At 52.6% G+C, this 18,117-nt stretch overlaps 6 protein-coding genes across 6 annotated transcripts; 4 read left to right on the top strand and 2 right to left on the bottom strand.

Moving 5' to 3' along the window:
* Window positions 1-922: 922 nt before the first annotated feature.
* On the top strand, window positions 923-2,721 carry NECHADRAFT_105779 (uncharacterized protein; the record flags this gene model as incomplete). Its single annotated transcript, XM_003049715.1, has 3 exons — window positions 923-982; window positions 1,097-2,548; window positions 2,599-2,721. 3 exons carry the CDS (start codon window positions 923-925, stop codon window positions 2,719-2,721), a joined length of 1,635 nt encoding a protein of 544 aa, XP_003049761.1.
* A 454-nt stretch (window positions 2,722-3,175) lies between these two features.
* NECHADRAFT_89618 (uncharacterized protein) lies at window positions 3,176-4,125 on the bottom strand (the record flags this gene model as incomplete). The annotated part of the gene is made up of 2 exons (XM_003049509.1): window positions 3,176-3,962; window positions 4,109-4,125. 2 exons carry the CDS (start codon window positions 4,123-4,125, stop codon window positions 3,176-3,178), a joined length of 804 nt encoding a protein of 267 aa, XP_003049555.1.
* A 352-nt stretch (window positions 4,126-4,477) lies between these two features.
* NECHADRAFT_56823 (uncharacterized protein) lies at window positions 4,478-6,565 on the top strand. The gene is made up of 3 exons (XM_003049714.1): window positions 4,478-4,832; window positions 4,923-5,397; window positions 5,446-6,565. Exons 1-3 carry the CDS (start codon window positions 4,635-4,637, stop codon window positions 6,462-6,464), a joined length of 1,692 nt encoding a protein of 563 aa, XP_003049760.1. The 5' UTR covers window positions 4,478-4,634; the 3' UTR covers window positions 6,465-6,565.
* A 372-nt stretch (window positions 6,566-6,937) lies between these two features.
* Window positions 6,938-9,852, top strand: NECHADRAFT_98498 (uncharacterized protein; the record flags this gene model as incomplete). Its single annotated transcript, XM_003049713.1, has 5 exons — window positions 6,938-6,945; window positions 6,998-7,235; window positions 7,285-7,993; window positions 8,038-9,283; window positions 9,335-9,852. The coding sequence occupies 5 exons, from the start codon at window positions 6,938-6,940 to the stop codon at window positions 9,720-9,722; spliced, it is 2,589 nt and encodes an 862-aa protein (XP_003049759.1). The 3' UTR covers window positions 9,723-9,852.
* A 105-nt stretch (window positions 9,853-9,957) lies between these two features.
* On the bottom strand, window positions 9,958-14,307 carry NECHADRAFT_65044 (uncharacterized protein; the record flags this gene model as incomplete). The annotated part of the gene is made up of 3 exons (XM_003049508.1): window positions 13,533-14,307; window positions 11,899-11,985; window positions 9,958-10,934 (listed from the first exon to the last, which is right to left on the bottom strand). Exons 1-3 carry the CDS (start codon window positions 14,302-14,304, stop codon window positions 9,958-9,960), a joined length of 1,836 nt encoding a protein of 611 aa, XP_003049554.1. The 5' UTR covers window positions 14,305-14,307.
* A 1,526-nt stretch (window positions 14,308-15,833) lies between these two features.
* NECHADRAFT_65042 (uncharacterized protein) lies at window positions 15,834-17,987 on the top strand. The gene is made up of 2 exons (XM_003049712.1): window positions 15,834-16,126; window positions 16,180-17,987. The coding sequence occupies exons 1-2, from the start codon at window positions 16,008-16,010 to the stop codon at window positions 17,636-17,638; spliced, it is 1,578 nt and encodes a 525-aa protein (XP_003049758.1). The 5' UTR covers window positions 15,834-16,007; the 3' UTR covers window positions 17,639-17,987.
* The last annotated feature ends 130 nt before the right edge of the window (window positions 17,988-18,117 follow it).

Raw genomic sequence — 18,117 nt, 5'->3', positions numbered from 1 at the left:
GGTTATCTCGGACCACTTGAATCGATGTACGACAAGCGACTGCTGTAATGGAGTAAGGCTGTTGGTCCAAGAACGAGCTGATCAGCCTGGAACGAGATCTGCCCACACATAAAGCACGCGTCGTATAAATAAAAACTGCCAAGATATTCCTTCAAAAAAGGGTCCAACATCAAAAGTCTTGGTATGGGTCAACAAGCGACCGCCGAGACTTCCGCGTATACGAGATGCGACTCGGTAGTTCTTCCGCGGCATCTCTTGTCCGCTTCTTTTCTTTTACCCCTTAAAAAGAAGCATTACATGATCGGAAGACCCGGGATTTGTCTGGGATGGGCCCTGAATATCCAGGGTTGTGGGTGTCTGGGGAGGAGAAGGGTGCAGTGTGTTGCCAGATGGAGGTACTTGGACTGCTAACAACCAACAAGTCAACAAGTCAACTGCCTGCTTAGAAGAGCGCCTTCTCTTGCTTAGGTACATCAAACTATCAATAACTTGCAGTGACAAGTTACAAAGTAACTACCTGTAAAAGGACAACTGATACAACACCCCTTTCACCGGCCACGCACAGACACGCGTTGTCCATTGCGAATCTCAGGCCCTGGACCCGCAGTCGAAAGGTGATCCCCATATTATCAGCCATTACCGTTTCCACCACGACCCTTGCCATTCGCCCGCCGTTGGCTGTCGATATCGTATAAGTTCTGTGTCCTATTTTTGGCTTCGATCGGATGTGCTGTGCACTGTATATTTTTCCATGACCTGAAACGGGGCTGTCGGATGTTATATGGAGAACAAGGGGAAGAACAGAGAGAAGGGATCAAATTCTGGAAGGCATCTTTACGAGCTTTCTCTTTCTCTCTATTCTTCCCTTTATCCATTCTTTCGCTCATTTTACTTTGTTTGGGGGGTATTTTTACTAACTATAATGTTTCGACCATCAACACTACGAGCTATACCGTTGCGCGCTCTCTCCATAGCCGCCGTCGTAGGAATCTTCTTGTTCCTCCATCTCCTTTTGGCCTCGGGTCCTCAGCTCACCACCTTGAGCCCTCCTCCATCTCTTCCTCCTCGTCCCTCTCCGCCTCCCCTCCCCGTACAGACCCCGACCGAGTTCGTCGCCAGCACTGTTAGCTGGTCCTCGCTGCAGCTGCAGCATCCTCCCGTCGCTGTTAAGCCTCTTCCTCAGGGCGTCGCACAGAAGCTTCCACAAGTACAGGCTGGGAAACACAAGTTTAGTTACAATAAGAAGGCTGAGGAGAGGAGGGTTGCTGTTCGGGATGAGTTTTTGCGAGGCTGGTCCGCGTATAGACAACATGCGTGGATGAGAGACGAGCTCATGCCAGTGTCGGCGCAGTGGAGGGATAGCTTTGGTGGATGGGCTGCCACCTTGGTTGATTCGTTGGATACGCTTTGGATTATGGATCTTCGCGAGGAGTTTGAAGAGGCTGCCAATGCTGCTGCTACTCTCAACTGGGGCGAGAAGCGGGACGGAGCCATTGACGTTTTCAAGTTGACCACCCGTCATCTTGGTGGTTTGCTTGGAGCGTATGAGTTGAGCGGTCAGGAAGCCTTGTTGAAGAAGGCTACTGAGCTTGGAGAGATGCTTTACGTCGCTTTCGATACGCCGAATCGCATCCCTACTCTCTGGCTTGACTTTGACGAAGCTGAGAATGGTACCCAAATCGCCGGAAACCACGATCCTTCTGCCGCGGCGGCATCCTTGGCCATGGAGTTTACTCGCCTGTCGCAGCTCACTGGGGACTCCAAGTTTTACGACGCCACCGACCGAGTCACCCAGTTCCTCAGCAGGGTACAGAACTCAACCAAGCTGCCAGGCATGTGGCCCATCTACCTCGACTTTGAGCACCAGGTCGCCGAGGACAACACTTTTACGCTCGGAGCGCTGGCCGACTCCATGTACGAGTACCTCCCCAAGATGCATGCCCTGCTTGGTGGTCTTGATCGGAACTATGAGAGGATGTACCGCATGGCTACAAAAGTTGTGGCCGACCAGCTGCTATATCGACCAAAGGTTCCCAACCAGGACGATGTCCTGTTGGTGGGTGAAGTCCATGTCGAAGGAAAGATTGAGTTTATCCCCGAGACTCAACACCTCACCTGCTTCGCGGGAGGAATGTTTGCCTTAGGTGGTAAGCTTCTCGGTAACGAAGAGCACGTCAAGCTCGGCGAGAAACTCGCCCTTGGATGCCACTGGGCCTTTAAATCCTTTGCAACAGGAATAATGCCCGAGATCTTCCGTCTTGAATGTTGCCACACCCTCGAACCCTGCGACTACGACGAAGAGGCCTGGGCACCAGAGGGAGAGCCCATCCCTCCCGGTTTCCGCCACGTCCGCGATCCTCGGTACCTGCTGCGTCCCGAGGCCGTGGAGAGTATTTTCATAATGTACAGACTTACAGGAGACTCCAAGTGGCAGGATATGGCGTGGGAGATGTTTGAGGCTATCAAGCGGTTTACGACTACGGAGCATGGCAATGCTGCTGTTGAGGATATTATTTCTGTCGAGACGAAGCAGACAGACTCTATGGAGGTGAGTAAACTATTTCTTGAACGGTGAATGTGATACTGACAGACGTGCAGAGTTTCTGGCTTAGCGAGACGCTCAAGTACTTTTACCTCATCTTTTCACCTCCTGATTTGGTGAGCCTTGATGAGTATGTGTTGACCACAGGGGCTCATCCTTTCCGACGACCTACAAAATAAATGAGAAGAGTATAAAATAGGAAGGGGATAGTAGGACAAGGTTATTAAATATGGGGATAGAGGAAACGGAATGGAATGGAATCACAGAGGACACTGCTAGAACTAGCGTAATCTTTAATTAGAAGTTTTGAAATGCAGACTAGATGTGCAAATGAGTTCTGACTGAGATTGTCAATCGGGCTCTGTTGACTGACTGCTCATGACGGCGCTGAAGTGCTCGAGCGGCGCGGCGCTCTATCTGGATACAGCGAAATACCTTGTCATCAGTTCTTGTTAAAGATCCTCGGTCGAAAACAAATTGATAGGTTTTCTATGGAAGGAGTGGCTGGAATTTTATACGCTGCCTGTAATTCTTGGTCTTGTAGGATGCCTAAACGCTCACATATCTCTGTAATCATCCACCATTAACAACCGCATAATATCTAGAAATTCCTTCGCGCCGTTGTTGGAATCATCAATTGGGCAGCTCATTGGTTGCATGTGTCTCTTTTGCAAGCTCCAAGATCTTTTCAACCACAGCCTCCACATCATGCGTCTTGATGGGTATTCTATGTCCACCGTCCCACTCAACCAATCTTGTCGTACCAGTCTGGCAGTACTTGTTCATCAAGACCTGATGCTGTTCCGTTCCTGGGTCTCGTAGGCCATGGACATGCAAAGTTGGAATGCTCAGCACATGATCACCCTCGTTGGTCTCGGGCCAGTCAGTAAACTCGGAGCTTAGAAGGGCCGCGTCAACAATATGAGGCATTTCCTGAAGACGATGATCCAACATGATCAGAGGTGCCCTTCCAGCCATGAGCACTCCAAACTTGAAATGCGTCAGTGACTCTGCAGCTCCAAACTTTGCCGTCACTTGCTGCTGCGTCCACAATAAGCTGGCAGCAATCTTGGCGCCCTGAGAGAAGCCCAGCACACCGACCCACCCCCCCGTCCCCGGGTCATCCTCCATAGCCCGTCGGCATTGGTAGCGGATCTCCCCGGCTGCGGCCTCGGCTTCAATCTCGGGGTGGTCGGGCTGCCAGCGGAGCCAGCGCCGAAAAGGACCGTAGTCACCGTAGACGCTGACGATTTGAGGATGAGGTGCTGAGATGAATGGTGCTTGCATGAAGACGAGGCGGAGGGATGTGCTTAGCCGGGAAATTATGGCTCGGCATTGTAGCTCAAAGACTTCAGCGTTGACACCGCCGCCGTGGAGACAGAGGACGCGGGGGAGGTGGAGGGTATCTTCGGCGTTGAGCCTAGATTGTGTTTGCGTCATTGTTTAATCTCCCTGTTGGTTTGTAGAGGAGTATTGACATTTATGAGTGAAGCCGAGTTTGTAGGTTCCAAGTTTAATACTGTAGGCCGCTTCGGGTATTAAACCCTTCGGCTGACCATGTCTGACTTCGGGATCCGAGACATCGGGCATTGTATCGGGAATGATTATATCAGCATAGAAACGATGGAACATGGTAATAGTATAATACCTATACTCTCTATAAGCTAGTCAGTTCACCTCATTACTTGCGAGTATTATTCTCAATAATTCTTGAATAATGAGGCCAAGATTGGCTCACTCGTACAAAAACGCCAAGAATGTGGCTGTGCTGGACCCTGAGCTGCCATCGTCGCAATCATGCACGTCAGCCACACTGATGACATCAACAACCAAGCTGTCGCGACTGATCAACGAACCTGTTTCACTTTATCTTTCGCGCCACTTTGTTCTACAGATTACGAGGCCTCTTTGAGAATCGACAGCTATTAAAGGCTTCTAATCTGCATCTTTCTGGTGTTGGTTCTTTCAGACTTTAAGCATTGCCGACACAGCTCGTACGCTTGTAAGACAGAGCTACCCCGCCATCAGACCACGATCATAACCTCTCTCCTCCATCTCCAACAACAAGAACCCTCAAATACACTCAAATCTAATGTCGAACCCCGAAAAAGCCCCCTTGAATCAGCCTTCGGGCGAGCAGCATGGCTCTGGCCTGCTGCCTCTTGCGGACGAACAGCAGCAGTTTCCTCCTCCTCCGCCCGGTGGACCCCCACCTCATACCGAGTCTGGTGCTCCTCCAGCTTATGAGCAGGGAGGTGCTCAGCTTCCAAAGGATGAGAAGCCAAAGATTGTTCCAGAGGGACAAAAGACGGAGGGAAGTCGATCTGAACCTTCGCAGCAGCCATACTTTCCGCCTCCTCCTGTAGCGGCAGACCAGCAGCAGCAACAGCAATTCCCCCCTCCGCCTCAGGGTGCTGGAGGTGAACAGCAGCAATATTTCCCTCCTCCTCCTCCTGGACCTCCTCCAGCGCAGCAGCAACAGGGATCAGCACCTCACCCGAACTCCCTCGACGCGCACCCTACCAACCCTCAGCCAGCTCAACAGAACTACAACATCCCGCAGTACAACCCCGCCCAGCCCGCCTTTGCGCCTCCTCCCACCAACGAACCCGCGCATCAATATCAAGAGGCGCCAATTCCGGAGCACGATGCCGGAGCAGGCAACACATCGACCTTTGTGCCTCCCGAGGAGCATCATAAGAAGCATGGTTGGAGTGAGCGCTTTAGCCAGCTTGGGATCAAGGCCGCTGCTCCCATCAACAGCTTGGCGCATAAGCTCGGTAGCCAGAGCTTCCTCCCAGAGACACTTGACAAGGAGTGTGACAAGGCAGCTTCAATTTTGAAGTCTTTCTGCAGTAAGTCGTCTACACAAATTCGTAATGACACACGCTCACATCTTTAAGAAAATGGTGTCTACGCTGACCCCGGCGCAAGCCCGGTGCCTACTTCGACCGACCCGAAGGCCACTGAGACCAACGACTCCATCATCGATCCTACCAAGCAGAAGCCCAAGAGCCGTGTCATTGTCACTATCCCACCCAAGGTCATTGCCAAGGCTGTTGGTCTTGCCATCTTCACCACCCTCCGTGCTGGATTCAACTTTTCTGGCGCGACCGGCTCTGGTATTCTGATTGCCCGTCTTCCTGATGGATCCTGGGGTCCACCCTCGGGTATTCAGGTGCATTCCGTCGGAGCCGGCTTCTTGGTTGGCCTCGACATTTATGACTGTGTCTGTGTCATCAACAGCCGAGAGGCACTAGCTGCTTTTGCCAACACGCGTGTCGCCCTTGGTAGTGACTTGGCCGTCGTCGCGGGTCCTTACGGAGCTGGAGGCGCTGTTGAGTTTGGCACTGCCATGGAAGGTCGTGAAGGACGAAAGTCGAAGGAGAGCAAGGAAGGAGAGTCATCGGCTCAGCCTCCTCCCGAACCAGCCGAGAGCAACCAGAACTTGAAGCCCGAGAAGGACAAGAAGAGCCATCGCCGCAGTCTCAGCGCTAGCGCCTTCAAACCCGTCTTTTCATACGTCAAGTCGCGTGGATTCTACGCTGGTGTCCTGGTTGATGGTACTGTCGTGGTCGAGCGCAAGGATGCAAACGCTGCATTCTTTGGTGAGCGAGTATCTGTCGACAAGATCATCAAGGGTGAGGTGCCCCGTCAGGGACCCAACGGCATGTGGCCTGCGGGAGCACGAAACTTGCTCGAGACTTTGAAGGGAGCCGAGGTTGGTTCGCTCAAGGTCAAGCAGAGCAAGGATGGAGCATCTCCGACCAGCCCGACGTTCGGAGCCCCAGGCGCCGATCACTCGGCTCCAGTGGCGTCCGGAGCTCTGGGTACCGAGACGGCGAGTGGAAGCGGACATCCGCCGGCTTACAAGGATGATGGAACGCACCACCCTGGTGTTGGTGATGTGAAGTACCGCTAAAGTTATGACGAGTATGAGTTATGAGATACCACACTGAAGGAATTGGAGGATTTGATGCTTTCCTTGAGTACCTAATGAATTGATTCCGAATTCTACCTGCACAAGCTTCTAGATGTGATTGTAGACACGTGAATGTTTCAAGAGCCACTCAAGGCACAAATGATAAATCGCCAGTATTATTAAAAGTCAATCCAAGTCCTTTCTTTAGGGGTCAGTCTTTTATTTGAGGTTGACATCTATGGATGTTGATTGTGATCAAGTCTGTAGGGTACTTGGACGACCTTAAAGCTTAGTCATCACGAACGAGCCACACCCCACCTCGTCATTGCCCCTCCAACGTGGCGGTGGCCTCCATGTTTTTGGGCTGAATGAAGTCATCGCAACCTTTACAAGTTGGGTCTGACTTTGGTGAAGCTGTTTGAACCAAGTTACTGAGCTCCCAAATCTGCGAGCTCTGCTTTTCAAACACAGCCATGGCGTCGTGAGTAACTATATTTTCTATTAACCAGCTCTGCCTACTTACACCAGCTTAGCAACATCCTTGGGCTCCCCTTTCGCAAGTCGACACACCTTTCCCTCGCTTCGACGATACGACAGTACATCAACACCAAATATGATCAGCACCCGGACATGTTTAAGCATGACCTCGAGGTCATTGATACGCTTCGTCGAGATGCCGTCAACGTCCGGGAACCGCACCCCAGCGGGATCAAGAAGCTGCAGACGTATGCTGCCCAGCTCGTGTGGGTTGGCGGCAAGTTTCCGATAGACGTGAGTATGGCATGATGGAAGCTATGGACTGCAACTGATGAAAGTGTAGATTGGAGCGGAATTCTCGTGGTATCCTGCTCTGGGCTACAACACTGAACGTCCCATGGTCCGAAACAACCTCAAGTACGAACTCATGAACATCCTCTACAACCTCGCCTCCCTCTATTCCCAGCTTGCACTCAACACACCTCGCGGAAACACCGAAGGCCTCAAATCTGCGGCCAACTACTTCTCCATGGCTGCAGGCGTTCTTACCCACATGCAGACCGAGATTCTACCCGAGCTGCGAATGTCCGACCCTCCCGAGGACATGGATCACGACACCCTCGAGTCTTTGATCCAGCTGCTGCTCGCGCAGAGTCAGGAGTGTTTTTGGCAGAAGGCCGTTATGGACGGCTACAAGGATGCTTCGATTGCCAAGCTCGCTGCGCGTGTCTCGGATCTATACAACCTCTCTGGCGAGGCCGCTATGCAGAGCGAAGCTATTAGCAGTGCTTGGATACACCACATGAGCGCCAAACACCATCACTTTGCTGCTGCCGCACAGTACCGAGCCGCATGCGATTGTCTCGAGAAGAGAAAATACGGAGAGGAGGTTGCGAGACTGAGGGATGCCGTATCCTGCGTGACAGAAGGCATTAAGGAGGCCAAAAGCGGATTCCTCGGCAAGGTAGTTGTTGATGACCTTAGTGGGCTCAAGCGAAAGGTCGAGGAAGATCTGAAGAGAGCCGAGAAGGACAACGATGTCATCTACTTGAGTAAGTGACTTCTACTGGCTCGAGTGCCCAGCTAACATGGATAGTCGCCGTCCCTCCCAAGTCGGAGCTCAGGATCCTTGATCGCGCCAACATGGCCGTGGCTCGAGTGCCACCTCAAGTTGCGAACCCTTACGAATACTTTGGCGACCGCGCCGAGTTTGGACCGGCCCTGTTCTCTCGCCTTGTGCCGTTTTCCGTACACGTTGCCATTTCGATTTACGAGGAGCGACGAGACCGTATGGTCAGCCAGAATATCATCCAGGAGCTCGAGACTCTTACGGAAAAGCTACATGAGTTGCTGGCGTCTCTGGGTCTTCCTGGTTCTTTGCAAGCTCTTGAGAAACCACTGGGCTTGCCTCCCAGTTTGGTGCAACATGCAGAGGAGATTAGGCAAGCCGATGCGATTGGTAGAGTACACAAGAGCTTTGCCGACATTGACAAGCTGCGGTCAGGGGATCTCGCCATATTTGAAGAAGGCAAGAGGGCGCTGGCCTCGGAGGAAGAGGAGGATCAGCGGCTTCGAATGAGGTTTGGAACAGACCGTTGGATGCGGCCTGAGAGCAGGCAAGATCCCCAGGGCTCACAACTGTGGCAGCATGCTGCAGAGATTGAGGGCTACTTTGAGACCAGCGGTAGCAGTGACGCAATGGTTAGGGACAAGTTTGCGGCTATCCAGGACTTGTTGGCTATGCTCTCAGGATCTGATCGGGATCTGATGGACTCTGTGCCTTCAAGTCGTCGGGTGGACATTCCGGAGACGTTGAAGCCAGTTATCGGAAGACTCCGTGGAGCATACAACGATGTCCTTCGTCTTGAGAGCCGACGTCGCAAAAAGGTCGAGAATCTTCGGGAGAATGCTCGTCGCGACGATATCAAACCCGACATCCTCAAGGAGGCAGCCCGACTGGAGAGATCATATCCCACGACGGCACTTGTCCCAGCTCACTTTGAAGAGTTCTTTGACAAGAGACTGGACAAGCTCTACGAACCCGAGATAGAAGCCATCGACAAGGAAGCGCAGGATCAGGAGCGGATCCTCACTGACATCCAGCGCATCAACCGGGAGTTTGAGTCGCAAAAGAGACAGATGGGAGAGCGCGGCAACCGAGAGCGAGAGATGGCATTGCAGAAGTTGGACAATGCCTACTTTAAGTACAAGGAGATTGTCAACAACCTCGAGGTCGGGCGCAAGTTTTACAATGATCTTAACAAGATTGTTGGGCCTGGGTTCCGTGATGTTATCGTGGGGTGGGTTGCGCAGCGGAGGATGGAAGCGAGGGCTTTGGAAGAGTATGTTGCTAAAGAAAGGAATATGGGAGCTGTACTGACTGACGCTGACAGGGAAATCAACATGCCGCCGTTGTCGAGTTTGAACATTTCTCACAAGTCAACCCCGATTCAAAGCCCAATGCCTCCTCATCAAGAGCCCGCTCACTACGCTCCACCGCCTCACCGAGAGCCAGTGCACTCATATGCTCCTCCCGAACCTGCACGCTCATACGCTTCTCCTCCACCTCCCCAGCCTGTACAGAGCCCCGCCGAGGCAAGCATACAGTCATGGGCCGGAGAGACGATGCAGCAGCCCCGACCAGTTCAACCTCAACAAGCTCCGATGGGCGCCATGTGGAATCCAGGAATGGGCATCAAGTTTGGTGGACCTACTGGAGGCTCTGGTCAGCCTCCTGCTCCTGGGACTTGGAACCCCAACTCTGGTATCAAGTTTGGCTGAGGTAGATGGAAATTGTTATAGTAGATACCCCCCGTTAGATGGAGTAGGGTTGCTGCCGTCTTGTACTTGTAGTATATAACCGGATATTCGGAATTGTGTTGTTGAGGACAAAGAGTACATGTGTTTCGTCTCCTTATTTTATCATGCGATAGTGATGGAAGTGAGGTTCTGCAAACTAGTAATGTGTCTCTTTTCTATGTCGCTCTTGTCTAACCTCGTACTCCCACAGTACTTCTCATCGTATAGTATACACTCCGTGGCTCTCGGCGTGGTATCCCCTCTTTCCAACCTTGGCCGTCAACTCGCTCTTCCACTCCTTTCCCTCCCGGATCAGGTCGATTACCTTGCTGAAGGTGTACTCTGGTTCCCACCCAAGCTCTTCTACCGCCTTGCTCGAGTCGTACACCCTGTCGATGCGCTTCAGATAGCCCCAGCCTTTGTCCTTGAAGACTTGCTCGCAGCCGGGTGCGACGGCCTTGAACACCTCTTCTGGGTTGTTGTCGAGCTTTTGGAGAGTCAAGGGGTCGTTTGTGAAAGGTGGTGGTGCGCTGATGATGTACTTTTTGAATTGCAGTGACCTCGCCTTGGACATTCCGCACACAGCAGCTCGGACAATGTCTTCAATGTCGCATCTGCGGTAGGCGAGTTCTAGAACTTTGAGGTTGGCGTCGTCAAGTGCTGCTCTGCGATCTTCGTCGTCGTCCTGTTCCGGGAAGAACCGGCTTGTACGCAAGACAAGGACGGGCATGCCGGTTTGTTTCTGCACGAGGAAGCAGAGGTCTTCGGCGGCGACCTTTGTAGCGCCGTATATATTCTTGGGGATGGGAACCACAGCCTCATCGATCCATGCAGCTGCCATACCGGGCTTGGGACTCAGAGCTGCCCCGAACGTACTGGTGGTGCTGAAGAAGATGAAACTCTCAATCTGAGAACCAAGCTTGGCGGCCTCCTCAAGGAGCACCAGGGTTCCCGTAATGTTTGTGTCGACAAAGTCCTGCTTGGAGTGGCTCTCCACGTGAGGCTTGTGCAGCGTCGCGGCATGAAGAACATGACGGATCGGATTCTCTGCGAGGATGGACGACACGGCGGACCTGTCGGTGATGGAGACGACGTGGTTGGTGTTTTCTGACGGGAGGATGTCGATGCCGAGAGGTGCGAAGCCCATCGTGGGGAGGGAGAGCATGAGGGCTGTGCCCAGGTGGCCGGATGAGCCTGTTACGAGGACGTTGTAGGCCATGTTTGTGGATGAGTGAAAGTTTGAGGGGGACGGGTTTGTGAGGGGGGGCAGGGGATTGGTTATGTAGGTGGGGTTTTCGGCGTGTGAGTCAATCGAGGGTGAAGGTGAGTGTGTGACTAGAGAATGGCAATTGAGGTGATGTTTTGTGGTTGTGAATTTGTTGTGATAGTGAGACTGTGAGTAACGGACTTTGTTCCGAGGTGCGTTAAGGTTGGGGTACGGTCGGGTGAGGGGATTCACAACTGTGGTGTGACGTGTTGGATCACCGATGAGGAGAGGTTGATGGGCATTATCGAGGGCAGCTCACACATTAATGAACAGAGATAACTGATCCATTGTTCACTACTGTAGTTATATACTCCGAATAATCAAGACAAGATAGGTTCTTAAGGCAACTCGCCTACTGACACCCGTGCAAACTTGCCGATGTCGATGGCGTCGCCTATCCAACCTCTCGTATCACGCCGCAAGGTCCCGAGCAAAACCTCTGCCACACATGTAGTGACGACCTTCACAAGTCCTAATTCAGCGTTTCCGTCCAAGTCTACCTCTGTCCCGGAATCCACGCAGCATGCTGCCGAGGAGATGCTCACGACCTCCCGGCAGCCACCGAAAACTGTCCCCCGGCTCCCGCCCAGCTCAACTTCACCCCCTTTAGGTCTTTACTCCGCACCTCGCGTGCCACATCAACATCGTCGTCCGAACCAAGGCCGAGCTGTCCGGACGAGTTTATACCCGTCGCATATGCCCTCCCCACCTCGTTGACAAAGATTGTGTGGTCTGTACCACACGCTACGTGGATGGCCTTGCCGATGTTGGGGACTTGAGTCGGACGGAGACAGATGCGAGGCTTGTTTCGTTCATCGTGACGGATTAGCTCTGCGTCTTGGAGTTGCGTGGGTGTGAAGGATATGCCGAGTTGGCCGCCGTCTATTCGACCCCATACTAGACATTCGCCTGTTGCTGTTATTGCTGCCGAGTGATGGGCACCACCATCGATTAAAGTAACGCCTCTGCCGCAGAGATCTCGAATTTTCATGGGATACGGTAAAAGAGCCGAGTCACTCCCAGCACCATCCGCATAACCCGCCTCGCCGAAACTATTGAGTCCCCAAGCCCAGACGTCATCCTTGTGATCGATGGCAAAAGCGTGATACTCTCCCGAGGCGATGTACTTGGCTTTTCCGCGACATACCTCAACGAGACGCGGTTTTAGGTGTTCTGTGTGTCGGCCAAAGAGACGGCGGCCGAGCTGGTTTTGTTCGTGGGAGCCCCAGCCCCAGACTTTTCCTGAGGAGTCGAGAGCTAGGATGTGGTTTGCGCCGCAGGTTATTTGGGTGATGTTGGTGATGCCACGGATTTGGATGGGGGTTTTCTGGCATTTTATGAATTTGTTGTTTGTGTCATAACCGAATTGCTCGTGTCCTGAGCCATCCTTGAGCGAGTTAGTAAAGGGAACTGGTGATGACGGGGATACTCACGCGGAATGTGCCCCAACCCCAGACATGGCCGTCTTCTGTAAGTGCAAAGCTGCAGCTATCACCGGCGGCAACTTGTGTAAATCGTATCTCGGAAGGAAAAGACACTGCTGTAGGAGTCGACTCGTAAGGATTCAGCTCTGCCTCATCTTCGCTACCTGAGCTAGAGTCTACGTCCTTCATCACGCCATCCCAGTCAGTCTCTCTTCCAAGAGCGTAGTTGTCGTTTACGCCCCATGTGACGATTTTGCCATCTGATGTCAAGGCGACAGTGTGCATGCCACCACAAGATAGCTGGACAACCTCGAATTTGGAGGAAGAGCCATCAGGGTCGAGGAAGGGGTTTATCCGAGGACGATGAGTTTCTGTGATTTGAGGTCCTAGACCGAGCTCACCACACTCACCGCTGCCTACTACAAAGACTGAAAGAGGCTGAGAAGGAGGCTGGTTCAAGGCAGTCGATGGTGCTGCTGTTGTCCTGCGCTTTTTTGCAAGGCGTGCCGTGGCTCTGCTTTTCACAGGTTGTCGTACAGAGTCTTGGGATTGGCCTTTGCGTTTGGTAGAGGCTGCCTGAGCATGGCTGGTAGAATCCTTCTTTGTTGTAGGTTTTGAGGCTGAATGTCATTAGAGACAAAGGACTGGAAGTCTTGGTTGAGGTGTGCTTACATGGCGTTTGTGAGGTGTTTGATCGGGCAGCATGTGGCCGCCTTACCGAGGCCCTCGTAGACCGCATCCTGACGGAAAGGAGAATATAATATGCATGAAATATGACACGAGATGAAGTATGTGTTCTTTATAGCCTTGAATGTTTTTGAGATTCTAGGGTAGTTGTTTGGTGATGCTGCCTTGGTGCCTGTCACTCTCCATCTGATGATTGTGGTGGGGTTAGTCAGCTTTGTGCTGCGCCTACGATCGATGACCAGGATGTCCATGGACAATTATTTCTCCATTTATTCTTCAATAATTATATCCATTACTTTGATATCCCATTCTGTTATTACTGGGTGGGTATTGATGATCGTTTCTAGCTCGTAGATGGCGGAAGAGGTGATCTCCACTTCAAGGCTGAATAGCCTCAACCTCGTAGCTTGACACGCACAACTAATCCCCATCCTGTCTTGCCCTCCCATATTCCCATTTCGTTCTCTCGTCTAAAAGTAACTTCTTCAGCCTTGACTGTCATTGTGACTGGATCTTCGTCTTCCACTGGCCTTACGGGCGCTGGAGGCGGTTGTGGTGGTTCGGCCTTTTTGAACAGGCCCCATCTTGATGCCTTTTTGTCCTGCTTTATTTGCTGGACATTTGCCTTTACTACCTGGCGATCAACCCGTTCTGGTGATATGTACTTTGCCAAGCGGGAGGCCATGTCGCGGTCATCCCACCAGAGGATATTGCGGGGAGTCGTGTCTTCTGTCTCATCCTCCCATCGACCCCATTCATCAAAAGCCCTTTCCCCCAAGGGTTTCTGCTCTGGTTTGGGTGGTCTCTTTTCATCTCCTTGAAGTTTGCGGTCTTCCTGCACGCGAACTACGGTGCGGGATCGATCCTCGTCGCTAAACACCCATTCGTGGTTCACGGCTTCTTCTGGGACCATGGTCATCTCCACGACTCGTGGAGGTGGATCCATCGCCGCGATGGATGACAGCAGGTCTTCGACATGGGGGACCAAAAGTGTCAGAATCTCGCTGTCTCGCTGGTCGCGCGCAGAGGTACGGGCTGCTTGGTTTGAGAGGATACGTAGTGGGAGACTGTTGAGATGCGAAGAAAAGATGGATGTGATTGATTGCTGAGATGGTTGAGGTGCTTCTGTTGATGACCCCGCCTCGGTATACGGAGGGGGGAGGTCGTCGCCGAGGACGTTGGACATGATGGATTCGGGAATATGCCAAGGCGGAAGTAAAGGGAAGAATGCTGCGCTGCGTAGATGCCTGACGCCCGGTGATATAACATTCAGTTGGGTCGTGTTGTAACACTCCGAGTCAGCCCACCACTCGTGACCAGGCTACGAGCTCAGCCTTGCACATTTGGTGACAGGTCTAGAATCAGGCTGTGGGTGCCTGATGAGAACTAGACGACCCAATTGAACGGGAAAGGGTTCATGTGGTTCAATTGATTGATGATTGTTCCTGGTGCTTCTCAGGTCAAAGGATCAGAGTTGGGTGGCGCAGCAGCCGTGGATGTCATGCAATTTCCACTTGTTGGAGGCTTGGCGGGTTGGCGTTGTTGGCTGGGCGTTTTTACTCGGGCATTTTTTGACAGAGGACAGAGTGGTTTCTCCTTTTTCTTTTTAATTGAATATTTCCGTAAACGTACGGAGAGTGAGATTTGAAAACAACTATAATTATTCTACAGCGTTTGTTCGTTCAGCTGAATCAATAGCATATGTGGTCGAGGTTGACAGGTTCAAAAAGTGGCCTGTGAATTATATGTCTCACACAAACCGGGCGTCACGGCCCCCCACACCACATGACCTCTCTCTGTAACCTAACCTTGCATGTAATAGATGAACCTTGAAGTCTATGTCTTGAGAAATCGGATATCGGCAAGGACGATCCCCAAGGCATCATGATTCGCGATGCGGGATTCGTTCAAGTTGTCAGGTGTGGGGTCATTGGGGGATGGGATTGGACGGGAAGCGCAAGGCTGTGTTTGGGCCGCATTTCGAGACGATATGTGATTGATTAATGTTTCGGTGAATACGGAATTGGGACATGCGAGGGACATTGCATCGGCGTATGAACGAGGATGAATAAAGACATGCTTGGCTTGTACGCATTCGGTCACCGTCGTTAAGCTGGTGACTTGACTTACACGAATTGGATCCATTCATTGAGGCCCTGGGGATCTGCCGTCTCCGCTGGAGCATTTCCAGCCGCAGCGGAGTGTTACAGCGGGGACAAGCGCTAATGTCACTCCACTAAACACCCGGAATCCGCCCTGCCAATTCCAACCGACAATCCTTCCATCGTCATCAATTGCTTCGCCATCAACTAACATGTTGGGCAAATAGCTTCATACTCTGAGTGCCAACATCACAAGAGACGGCTAATCTCCGTGCTAATGCCACAATCTCTGGTCATGGGACCTCCACCGCCTTCCCAGGGGGGAAACCTTCCAGAAGCCCTACTCAGCCTCCACTCCCGTCCCTCTCAACAGACCACCAGGAGCTCCGCCACCTCAGGACGCCAAGCATCAAGGCACACAACGTGTAGCAGGGGAAAGCAAATAACCCCTGCAGGCAGTGCTCCATTAGCCTGGGGACAAAGCTCTAGGTTGACCTCGTCTGGAGCATGCAAGGCGTTTAGGCAATCATCTGACTCCCTTCTCGTTCCAGAGTCGAAACATATAAGGCGTCCGTTGTTCGCATTCCATCCAGTCGTTTGCTATACACATCAAAACTTGTCTAGGTCATTCACTTGTTCCTAGATATTTGCAAACAAACTCTCCTAATTGACTTGATACCCGTTGCCTCAAGGGACAACACCAACAACAACCACCTTCTTTCTTTACCACGCTCGCTCATCTACACTTACACCTTACCTTGACAAGCAGTCACACAACACCGTCAAGATGGCTTACAGAATTTCTGCCCCCGATGAGTACCTTGCCATCACTGGCATGGGCGTCAAGACGGTCAAGATCACAAAGGCGACTTGGGTCTGGCCCCTTCAGCGATGCACACGCTTCAGGTGAGTTTGCGCGAGCTTCCGACTAACTGTGCGGGTGACTAACAAGATGGCAGTGTTCAACCTCACGACTATGCCATGGATCTCCAGGCCATGACAAAGGAGAAGCTTCAGTTTTCGCTTCCCGTAGTCTTTACCGTTGGTCCCGATGTTAACCAGCGGGGTGCCAACACCCGTGAGGCCGGTGAAGATGACGAGCATGATTACAGACGCGAGGATCGTGGCGACTCGCTGATGAAGTATGCCATGCTCCTGGCCAGCTCCGACGCTGGCAACGGCACGCCCGTCCAGGAGAGCCAGCACGTCGCCAACATCGTCAAGGGCATCATCGAGGGTGAGACCCGTGTCCTCGTGTCCAGCATGACCATGGAGGAGATCTTTACCGAGCGAGAGGTCTTCAAGAAGCGCATCTTCCGCAACATCCAGAGCGAGCTCGACCAGTTTGGTCTCAAGATCTACAATGCCAACGTCAAGGAGCTCAAGGATGCCCCTGACTCTGTCTACTTCGCTTCGCTGTCCCGCAAGGCTCATGAGGGTGCTACCAACCAGGCCCGAATTGACGTTGCCGAGGCCCAGCTGCGTGGTAACGTCGGCGAGGCCAAGCGCAAGGGTGAGCAGGAGCGAGAGATTGCCAAGATCAACGCCGAGACGGCTGTTCAGAAGACGGAGCGTGACATTGAGCGCGCTCAGGCTGAGGCTCACCTCGACACCAAGCGAACCGGTCTCACCCGTGATGTCGACATTGCTCGGGTCACTGCTCAGCGTACTCTCGAGTCCAAGGATGAGGATCTCAAGAAGGAGGTCGAGATCAGGCGTGCTGCCGCTGAGATGGAGCGTCTGCGTGCCACTGATGTCGTCAAGGCTACCATCTCTCGTGAGAGTAAGCAGCAGGCTGCCGACGCCGCTGCATACGAGGTCGAGGCTGAGGCTCGCGCCAACCAGGAGGCCAGCCAGCGCAAGGCCGATGCCACTGCCTACCAGACCAAGATTGCTGCCGACGCTGAGGCCGAGGCCGACTTTGCCAAGGTTACCAAGAACACTGACGCCGCTGTCTACAAGACTCGCAACGACGCCGAGGCTTACAACTATGCTGCTCAGCAGCGTGCAGAGGCTGAGCTCTCTTTGAAGCTCCGTGAGGCAGAGGGTATCGCCGCCATGGCTGATGCCTACGGCAAGATGTCCCAGGCATTTGGTGGTCCCGCTGGTCTGCTGCAGTACATGATGATCGAGAAGGGCACTTATGTCGAGCTGGCCAAGGCCAACGCTACCGCTATCCGTGGTCTCGAGCCCAAGATCAGCGTGTGGAACACTGGCAGCAACGGTCAGGGAGGCGGCCAGGGCTCCGACGCCACCGAGACGATGCGCAATGTTTACCAGATGCTTCCCCCTCTCATGTCGACCATCAACGAGCAGACCGGTATTACTCTCCCCGAGTGGCAGTTTGGCCGTCTCAACGCTGGTGTCAATGCTGTCGACCAGGAGAAGGTGAACGGCAAGGGACGAATCAACCAGTAAGGGGCACGCTTTCGAAGGATGGAATTTGGCCGGAGGTTCTGCTTATTGATGACAAACTGATACCTGGGTTTCTACCCACGCGTGCTTTCGTTCTTCTCTTTTCTTTTGTAATGATAGAATGGGGAGTCTTATACCAATTTGCTAGTTTTTGAGATAATGATCCTTTTTTACTCAATTTTCCTTTTGCTCATCAGATTGTGGAGTGGGAGTCGTTCCTTTGGAGAGTTGGACATGGATGTTGAGATGGGCTCAAAACTGGTAATGGTACAAGTCTCGGTGTTGAAGAGTGCTAATGGGTTTATTATTAATACTCAGGTACCTTCCATAATGAAGTCAAAAACTCAACTCGTCTCTTTTTCAACAACGCGGTGCGTTTGGGGCAGCTGCACCTTCCCGTTTGCCAGTGCGCGACTGCACCGTGACTGCACCAAAATCACCGGCCCCCGCTCCTGCCTGCGAGAAACCTCACCTCAACAGCA

This window comes from Fusarium vanettenii (genome assembly GCF_000151355.1).
Source record: "Fusarium vanettenii 77-13-4 chromosome 1 genomic scaffold NECHAsca_8_chr1_1_0, whole genome shotgun sequence".
NCBI classification, from domain to species: Eukaryota; Fungi; Ascomycota; class Sordariomycetes; order Hypocreales; family Nectriaceae; genus Fusarium; species Fusarium vanettenii.
Note: the sequence above shows the minus strand (reverse complement) of the source record. Positions and strands in the feature narration are given on the sequence as shown.